This window comes from Anopheles coluzzii, chromosome 2 (genome assembly GCF_943734685.1).
Source record: "Anopheles coluzzii chromosome 2, AcolN3, whole genome shotgun sequence".
NCBI lineage: Eukaryota > Metazoa > Arthropoda > Insecta > Diptera > Culicidae > Anopheles > Anopheles coluzzii.
Genome location: NC_064670.1, coordinates 71,861,684 through 71,871,712, shown reverse-complemented (window position 1 = coordinate 71,871,712; position 10,029 = coordinate 71,861,684). Strand labels below are relative to the sequence as shown.

At 47.8% G+C, this 10,029-nt stretch overlaps 3 protein-coding genes across 5 annotated transcripts in view; 1 reads left to right on the top strand and 2 right to left on the bottom strand.

Moving 5' to 3' along the window:
* The window catches only part of LOC120950176 (FH1/FH2 domain-containing protein 3), a 181,529-nt gene that overhangs the window by 165,293 nt on the left and 6,207 nt on the right, over nt 1-10,029 (bottom strand). The gene's annotated exons all lie outside the window — the stretch shown is intronic.
* Nucleotides 2,118-5,308, top strand: LOC120961229 (uncharacterized). Its single transcript, XM_049611058.1, has 4 exons — nt 2,118-2,130; nt 3,460-3,690; nt 3,767-4,008; nt 4,088-5,308. Exons 1-4 carry the CDS (start codon nt 2,118-2,120, stop codon nt 4,136-4,138), a joined length of 537 nt encoding a protein of 178 aa, XP_049467015.1. The 3' UTR covers nt 4,139-5,308.
* Nucleotides 4,789-9,951, bottom strand: LOC120953347 (muskelin). 3 transcript variants are annotated; one of them, XM_040373182.2, is made up of 7 exons: nt 9,631-9,951; nt 8,602-8,814; nt 8,112-8,506; nt 7,479-7,995; nt 7,075-7,267; nt 6,591-6,791; nt 4,789-6,503 (listed from the first exon to the last, which is right to left on the bottom strand). In XM_040373182.2, exons 1-7 carry the CDS (start codon nt 9,711-9,713, stop codon nt 5,487-5,489), a joined length of 2,619 nt encoding a protein of 872 aa, XP_040229116.2. In that variant the 5' UTR covers nt 9,714-9,951; the 3' UTR covers nt 4,789-5,486. The 3 variants fall into 3 exon arrangements, with proteins under 3 accessions (XP_040229116.2, XP_049461447.1, XP_049461448.1); XM_049605490.1 differs by having other exon boundaries at nt 7,075-7,261; nt 9,631-9,950; XM_049605491.1 differs by having other exon boundaries at nt 7,075-7,243; nt 9,631-9,950.

Sequence of the window (10,029 nt, the reverse complement as noted above, 5' to 3'; positions counted from 1 at the left end):
GTAAATAGAGCTAAGATGCAGTATATGGCGCCGTGCACACAAGCTAGTGAAATGCAAAAGACTCAATTAACCTTCGTTTCTATGACCAAAAATATACCCTCATCCTTATGACCACCTATCGCTACTGCGGGCGTTTGGGCGTGCGTGCGGAAAAATCAAAATTGTTTGATTCTGACACATGCGGTATCAAACTGTCACCCGCTGCGGATATCAAATTCCATATAGGTCATATTCCTATTTTCAGAAAACGCATGCACGCCCGCATCAGCGATTTGAAATTAAGCCTCCCATCCATGTAGACACCCGAACTCTGACAGCCCAAGCGCCACAGATTAAGCTTAAACGACTGAAAAAACAAATATCCATAGAAAAAAATAAAAGCTCCATAGCTTCACTGGTTTGCTCAATAGATGGCATATTATAACTCACCATTACATTGCTGTCCTTTTCTTGTAAGGCTGGAAATAGACGAACCGAGATCGTCGTGGTACCGTGTAAGTCGACTGTACCGTTTAGGTAGAGAGCTTGAGTCGTTTAGCGCCCGTTTATTGGTCGTTTAGTGGATTTGTTTCACTTTGGAGGTCTCTCTTCACCTGAACCAGCCATCGAGTTCGACAGCGATCCCTAGTTCGGCATAAGGCGCAGTGGAGCACGAACACCTTTCAACTATTTTGTTATGTTTAAACACTTTTGCTTTATTTAAACACTTATTAAACATACGATATAAATAAAATACATAATGAACAAACACTTTAAACGTATACTGTATGGGCCGCGCACCAGCCGCACCGAGCGCCCCTGCCGAGAGCTCCTGCTCGATCGGCCTTCGTGCACACTCTGCCTAGGCGCTCGGCACACACTAAGCCTTGCACGCTTAGTGTGTGCGACAGTGTGCGTGTACACACTGTTGTCCCCCTGGACGTTGACCGGTGGCAGCGCAACTGCCACGGCAAGTCCAGGGGTCGGCACGCACGGCTGCCCACAACATCTCCCCCTTTATTTATCCGGAGGGGTCGAACCGACACGGAATATTCCACTGAGGGAATACCGGTGTGGTGACACCCTCCGGCCGATGCTGATGAATACTGGGGATGCTGTGGCGCGAGCGCTTTCGGTATACCACGGATACCGAAACCCTTATCGGCTTCGCTCTCACCCTTTTCTCGCGTTTGTTCCACGACGGTGACGATCACTTGCCGCGGTGGCGATGCTGCGTACGCCTTCGTCGCCTTTTTCCACCCTGCTATCGCCCTTTGTCGTGCTTGAGCCGAGCCGACGACGACAACCCTGCTGCGGCGGCGGATGCTTTGTTGCATCCAGGGCGGCCTCGCCCTCTTTGGACACTGTTGCTGCTGTTGTTGATGCTGGGCGGCATGGACCCTCGCCCTTCCTTCACATGTTCCTGCTGTTGTTGCTGCTGCGCTCTGCTGCTGATGCTGATGCTAGGCGGCATAGACCCTCGCCCTTCCTTTACACGTTCCTGCTGCCCGCTGAAGCTGGGGCTGATGCTGATGATGCTGTACCAGGGCGGTATGACACCCTTGCCCTCTTGGTCACGATGCAGCCAGGGCGGCATGACCCTTCGCCCTTCCTCTGCGCGTTGCTGTTGCTCGTAGTGCTGTATCCAGGGCGGCATGACACCTTCGCCCTCTTTGGACACTGTGGCTGCCCCCGGGGCGGCATGACACCCTCGCCCCCATAGTACAGGGCAGCACCCGGGACGGCATGGGTCCTCGTCCCTTTTCCACACTGCATCCAGGGCGGCATAGATCCCTCGCCCTCTTAGGACACAGTGGCACGACTGCTGTTGTAACTGCTGGGCGGCATTGACCCTCGCCCGCTGAAGTTGGGGCTGCAGCCTGGCGGATGACGCTCTCGCCTATAGCCCAGCAGCAAGGCGGAAAGCTTCCTCGCCGATGACGCTGCCGGCGTTGCTTGGACTGCAGCCTGGCGACCTTCACACGTCGCCGAGAGTGTGCAGCGCTGCCCATGCTGTCCCCTTGATGGGACGGCATCCGGGGCCTCGGTCTTGGCGGGGGCGGCGGCCCAATCCTTCCCGGACCTTTGCCATCGCGATGGCTGCTGCGATGATGCAGCGAAAGACATGCACAATCGCGATGGCGTCCGCGGGTTCGTACTGGGATCCCCCTTACGCAGGAGGATCCCATCCTCGTCGCCACTGTTATGTTTAAACACTTTTGCTTTATTTAAACACTTATTAAACATACGATATAAATAAAATACATAATGAACAAACACTTTAAACGTATACTGTATGGGCCGCGCACCAGCCGCACCGAGCGCCCCTGCCGAGAGCTCCTGCTCGATCGGCCTTCGTGCACACTCTGCCTAGGCGCTCGGCACACACTAAGCCTTGCACGCTTAGTGTGTGCGACAGTGTGCGTGTACACACTGTTGTCCCCCTGGACGTTGACCGGTGGCAGCGCAACTGCCACGGCAAGTCCAGGGGTCGGCACGCACGGCTGCCCACAACATATTTAATTTTTTTTCATAAAAAAAAACATTAAATTAATAGTTTGGCGTTTCCATAACACTGTTGTACACAAGAGTTATATGTGTACAGGTGTCCCCCGAGATACGACTGTATTTGGGACCGAAAAAATGTCGCAAAGCAAGGCGTAAGTCGAAAAAGTCGTATGTCGAATATCTATGAATATAAAGTTTATAATCGAAGTTGAAGAGTTGGAATCTATGATATCGTGTATTTTATTTAAAATAATGTTCGATAAGGTAATAATTATATTTTAAAAGACGTACACAATATAGATATTCAAGATAGAGTACAGGCGGTCCCCGAGATACACGGTTAATGGGGACCGAAAACGGCCGCAAAATACCGCGTATCTCGAATTTCCGCGTAAGTCGAATCTCGTGATTTCCAGCTAAAATATCACTGATTTTCGTGTAATTTCGCAAGTAGGGGGTGGTTTTAGTTACTTTATGAATTATTTGATATGATTCTGACATATTATAACAGTTTCAAAGCTTTTGGAATAGTTTTGAACATTCGATCAAAACGGAAATTATTTGGCAATTCAAAATTGATGTGTCAAATCAGTACAATTTGCTCAAAGAACTGTCAAAATTAGAAAACCGCGTATCTCCAAATCCGCGTATAAAAGGTACCGTGTATCTCGGGGACCGCCTGTAGTTGTGGAATCTTTGGAAATGTGTGTATAACGGTTATTAGCCTAGAAATTAAAAAAAAAAACATCAATTTCTTGTCAATGACAACTTTTAACTGTCAAAATCAAAATCGTCGTATCTGCGAATCGTCGTAGCTCGAGGGGGTCGTAACTCGGGGGACGCCTGTATACAATTTGCTTGATTGAACAATTTGCCCATCCACGACGATTAAATCAGGCTTCAACAAAAATGCTGCTTGGGTTGAGATAAACAGGCGTTACTCGTAACGCTAACGTAACGTAAAGGGCTGAGCGACTGTGCAGCTGTCAACGGGACAACGAAAAAAGCCAAACAAATCGGGCTCGTATTCTAAACAGTGCGGTCGGCACGGTTGTGCATGGTTTAGAAGCAGAATCCTTTCGGAACGCGCCACAACTCCACCCGGCTCCCCGGTTCGGCGGCACCATGTCTCGGCTAATAAACTGGCAAACACGCTACGGACGCTCGAAAGCTACCTTTACGGTGGCATTGGATTTCCGCCAGGTTGCGCATCACCCCGTTTCACACGCCCGTCCTTTAATTAACCCCAACCGCCGGGTTGTTTTCTTCCCGTTTGCAGGCGCCCTAGCACTAGCGCACGTTCACGACGGCTCACCACAGCCAGCCGCACCACGGGCAGCACTATTCTCGCTGCGCGACCTGCTCGGCGATGGCATGCTGTGGGCGGTGCCGATGCATCGCCGCACGGTCGAGAAGCGCCTCAAGCGCAAGTACGGTTCGCCCGAGTACAAGCTGAAAATACTGACGCCAAAGGTACACCTTTGCACCACGGCAGCGACCAGGAAGTGGGCGTCCTGTGCCGTAAGTGGAACCATTCTTCATTTCCATTTAATTCCATTTGCAAGCTAACCGGCCCTCCTCTAACGTTTCCTTCACACAGCGTTTCCATCTCGAGCAGATACTCGTCAATGATTTCGTACCGCTGGCTTAGCTTTTGCTGCATCTGTTCGAGGTTCGCGTCCAGTGCGGAACGCTGGTCGAACAGCGGGCGGGATTCGATCCCTGCCGGCAAACCCTGCTGCTGCTCGCCCAGCAGGCGCTGCAAATCCAGCGCCTCCTGCCTCAGCTCGGCTATGTTGGCCACGAAGCGCTCGCGGCGCTGGCTGCTCTCCTCGTACACCTCCTCGAAAAACCGAACTCCTCGAAAATCTGAATTTTTTACCACTTTTTTAAAACATGTTTCTCTAGGCATTCTATTTTTTGGATCGATTCAATAATCCAATAAAAAGTTATCGTAAAAAGAATAAGCAAAACAGCAAACCCGGGTAGGTGGTTATAGAAATGAAGGTTAAAAGATCGCTCATGTGTGTGTGGAATTCATATGGAGCGATATACAAAAAAAAACTATTTTTTCTGCTATTTCTTGCTAAAATAGTGCATCTTTTTATTCACAAATTTATGTTGCTACATCTCAACAATGTTCCTGTTTCTTTAAATTTTGCTGCTCAGGATCAAAACTGTTAGCAAATGAGCTAGGTCGCTGTAAGTAAACATATAAGTTATATTTCTTCTTTTTTTTTACCTTGTTCGCTGCAATAATGGACGGAGCATAAGAACAAAGCGAAACATATTCACGACGAATTACATTCTTTGGTACTTCGAGTCAATTTTATTATACAAAATCAGAAATTGGATGGTTTACAAAAAGAAACATAACATTTCACAAGTGCGTCACAATATTAAACTTTAATTTCGAGACAAACTCAATAAAATATGGAACAATACCGCACAAAACACGAACATACCACATCTATTCACTTTCGAGAACTGAGCGAAGAGCTGGAAAACTTGTTCAGTGTAACCCAAAATAGTATGTAAGCGCGCAAAGTTGCAAATAAAGTTAATGGCGTGCGAGAGCTGAATGCTTCGAAGACCTCTACAACGATCCTTTTCCGTCAAAACGCTCAATTTGCTGATCGGTCTCTATTACTAAGGATGTAAATCAAATCGTGAAAGCACTGTACTGAGTGTCAAATTTCACACCTCACACATGAAGCTATGCTTTTTGTTCGTCGTGTTTGTTTTTTTTCCATTTACCCGCAGGACTGCAATTGTATCACATTATGATCGACAATAGAACGTTTCAAGAGGGAAGAATGGAGCACGCAGACATACTGGCAGTGTCCTCCCGAAATATCATAAAATCTGCTCCGTGTTGTGTGTGTGTGTGTGTTTTTTTCTGCTGCCGCCATCATCATCGCTTACTAAGTTACCTGCGCATCCTGCTCAATAGAAAACATGCGCGGCCATCCGATGCTAAAATACTGCAGGGTGTTTTACTACAGTAGCACAAAATCGCTAATGTTTTTCTTCGGCTGGCACAGTGCCTCTGGCATCAGGTCAACCAGTTTGTTAAACAACAAACATCGGCGTATCTTCATCTCGAACTGTTGATCGATAGCTCGATTGCGCGCCATTCCACCGCTCGAACGGGATGTCGAGGGTGTGGGTGCATTGGCTTCTATCGCAGCCCGCCCACCGTCGCCATCCTTTGCGGCATTCGGCTTTTGGGGAACGGTTGAGTTCGCTGCCGAACTATTTCCCTCTAGCTTCTCGGGCGGCTGTTGTGCTGCAGCACCTTGCTGCGGTTGATTTTGCGAGCAATCGCTACTGCTCATCGAGCTAATGCTGGATGTGTCGGCTTCTTCGACACTTTTCGGTGATTCAACGCGCATCACTTTGGCCAAGTTTTCCTCCTCCTTGTGACCGTCATCATCGGCCCGTTGTTGTTTATGCTTGTTACCGCCAACGGGAGCACTTGCAGAAGCGGTTGAAGCGAGCGGACAGGTCAGCAGGCTCGTCGGTTCGGTTTCGCCGTCCACCGTATCGGACTTGAACAGCAACGAGGCCAGCTTGTGAAATTCTTTCAACTGAACGGGATCACTGTGATCGATGATGTCGTACAGCTTCGTTTGCAGGTACAGTATTGCCGACAGGGGATCGTTTTTAGTGATCTCTTCGTACTCTTGCTTCCTTAGCAGGTATTTACAGTAGCGCAGTATGTTGCCCCGGTTCGGTTTCTCGAGCCGCAGCACCCAAAAATCGTCCAACCGAACGTTCGAGTTCGTTCCAGGATTGCCACCGAACAGGAAATGCACTTGGTTGGTGGTGTCGTACACGATCTGGTGCGCATACCGCGGGCATGGCTCATGGCAGGTGTTTTGACTCTTCTGGTAACAATTTTCCCCATTCGAATGCTCACTCTTATACACGCAGCACCATTCTTTCTTGGACAGCGAGAACAACCAGAAGGAATTGATGTTCAAATCACGCCGCTCCTTCTCCTTGCTTAGACTCTACAAGTGGAAAGGATACACACAAAAGAAACGCTCCGATAAGCTAATCATATTCACCAACAAATATTAGATGGCATTTAAATTTACCGTTAAAACGTATATCTCGTCCTTTTCACAATCAATCGTTGCTCGTTGCGTGAATCCCGATTGCGGAACATTTTTCGTGTCGGTATTATTGTTCTCCGGGGTCATGTTCGAGAGCTCGTTCGTGTTCACGTCGTAGATCAGAAAGTCCGTCATGTAGTCCTTGCCTCGCTGACCACCGAAGATGTACAGCTTACGATGTTTCTATTAAAAAGATGCAAAGCAAAACACTTCAATATGGTTTATCGTTATTTATCCTCTACCTCTTTCGATAGATTTTGATCAGCGGCCAAACATATTTTTAGAAACCGGTCCATTGCGATATTCTACCGATATGCTTGAATTATTTGGCACAGAAACCAGGGATAGGTTTCCCGTTGTTTCCGATCTAAAATATGCTAAATCTGTGTTTTTTTTATTCTTTTGAAAAGCAACAACTCTAGGACACGTTTACCAGTTTAAGCCCAAAACCTGCTCTTATACTTACATGATGGAACAGCATTGAATGAGTTACTCTAGACCGAATGCTCTGGACGTAGGGGCTGGACGCGGTCGGGTGTTCACAGTCGACGAGTATGTGCGCCCAGGTGTTGGTACTAATGTGGTAAGAAAACAGCCCCGAATACCGATACTGACCAGTCGTTTCCTCCTCGTTTCTAAACGACAAAGAAACTCTGTAACTTGTACGTAAATGTACATGCAACGGAAATAATGCAAGCAAAAACGAAAATAAAATAAAACACAATTTAACTACGATGGATACAAACAATAAGTTCCGCGATAACAAATAGCGCCATGCGGTATGAAGAAGTAGCGTGTTTGTTGCGTGCAAATGGTATGTAAACTACATTTAAATAAAGCAATCAAATAGAGCAGTCAATACAAACATACTTCGGCTCGAGGATGCGGCCCCCAAATACGTAGATCGTCTGCTTGTCCACATCGATGCACATCTGATGATCGAACACAAGCTGCGGGCCGCCGACCTGGCTGGTGTCGTTACAGATCAGGAACCACGTTTTGGTGATGGTGTTGTACAGGTAGAAATCGCTGTTAATGTTCTCTTCCGTACGTGATGCACTGTCCAGGTAGCGGCCTAGCATGAAAATTTGCGAATTCCGTGTATCGTACACCATCTTGTGGCACGCTCGGGGCGTCGGTCCGTCCAATAGCTCGGAGCGCTCGTGGATCAGCGTCCACCGGTTAGTCTTCACATCGTACGACCAGAGATCGCTCAGATCCTCGTTCCCATCCCATCCACCGTAAAGATATATTGTGCTAGTCATTGGATCGATGATCAGCTGATGGCCACCCCGACGCCCTGGCCGAGGTTCGTTCTCCGGCGTCAGCTGCAAACTCCACTGGGGCTTGTACTCCTGTCTCTCGAGGTAGTTATCCATTAGGCCGTCTGGGGTGGTGGAGGGCCGGAAAAGGAAAGTAGGGAAAAAACGAGAAAAGATAATTATCTGATAAGCGTGCGATTGCTTCCGGGACAACTTACAACTTCGACCCAGAACGACTTACTTTCAATAAAACCAACCAGCATCTCTTCAGTCTTCTTAAAATCCCCTCTATTTACAAGCGTTTCGTGCAGCTCCGTCATCTTTTCGTCCTCCAGCTTAACGCCCGTCTCCTCTTGCAGTGCGCTGAACGAGTTTACATATCCCTGCTGCCGACAGTGCTTCAAAAAGAGTCGAACGATCTCCACCTCTCGCAGCATGTTGTACTTTCGCAAGTTTGACAAAATGAACATAGAATCCTCGATGCCCAGCAGCTCGACGTACCAGATGCAAAAGTTGAAGCTTGGACCCCATGACAGTAGCGGAACGATCTGAATGAACTTGATCGGCAACAGCTCGCCGGAATTTGTGCGATGCTTTAAGTTGAACGTTTCCGGCACTGAATCGTTTCTTAAACCGCTGAGATAGGACGAATAATGTAAAGGGGACCAAACATTGCAAAGGGATGAGTACATTTCTTAAATCATTTCCCCCACTGCTGATCTTTGATTTACCCTTCGAATAGCAACACCATTCGCTCCTCTTCCAGTCCACCAAGGATTTTGAATTTGCGCAGATTGCAGACATGCGTTTTCTCGTACTTTCCAAACTTAATCTTCGTCACGATCGCTGGCCGTTCCAGCTTCAAGACCAAATATTGGGGCGGTGTGTTGGTGTTCGATGACCAGCGTGACGTTTGGTTCGATGGGTTGTCCTCTCGAATGTTTCTACAATAGTAAATTTGGGATAGAAATGTTTAACAACACATACTTTTACGATAGCCGTTTGTTTGTTCCATGCCCAGCTTCTACCCACATGACGTTGTACGAGTTCTTTCAGGACTAGTATTGAAGAGGTTCTAGATACCACCTTCCTCTCCAAATCACCGAAAGTGAAACAATTGTTTATCATCAAACTACCCAAAATATTCAACTCCGGCGATGACGCAGGTTTTGCTAGCGTACGACGCCCGGCACGAGGGACCCCGATTGATAAATAAATAAATATGCATAACAATGAGCAAACCATTACGAAATTGGCCAAACGGGCGGTCAACGGCGATGGCAACGACAGCTTCTATTCGCGCTATTTTTACACCCTTCGCCAATGAACCTGTTCGTTTCAATGCAAATGCACTGCGGTTCACCTTCAAGCTGCCCCTCCTCTCCCGCTGCACCTGGCGCATAACACTTTTCAAGCACAACAAACTCCTACCCTCACCAATACACCCAAGCGCTCCCAGCGCTTAATCGCCATCAAAAAATGATGCGCCATCGCCCGAAAGCACAGGCAATCCAAGCGTGCGATTATTTTGCGCGTAGCGTAAAGAACTGCACCATGCCAACGAGTACCAAAATTTGCGATAACCCAAGAATGATTGTTTTCTTCTACTTCTTCCACCTTGCGATGCTGTCGCGTAGGCCCCGTCTGCTTTTGCAGCAGGGAGAGCTACCGGCGCCATTCCCTGCCATGTGGTAGTAGCGTTCTTGATCAAGCATACACGAGCGATTGTACTATCTTTAAATTACTGCTACCGTACTTACTCCGGCAAATACGACGACGAATAGCTCGAGTATTTGTAAATATCGTAGTCTAGCTTTTTTATGTCCGAAATTGTTCCAGCCATTTCTCTGCTCTGCTGACACTGCTGACTCAATGGATGGATGGGTTTTAAGGGCGCGTTCCCGTGTCAATTACTTTCAATCGCGGTTTGTTTCACTTTGTACACTTAATCTGTTTAGTAAGAATTGTATTGTTGCAAGCGAGACCAATCTTGGCGGCACGCAATTGTCGAAAAGATGGAAATTTTGCCAAACGAAACTACACCTTGCGCTACGTGATTACCTCCTCCGAACACAGTACACCAACACAACTCCAACAGTTACTGTACCGCACACGGTTGACAGATGGTGTGGCAGTTTTGCATTGGTATTGGTGACACC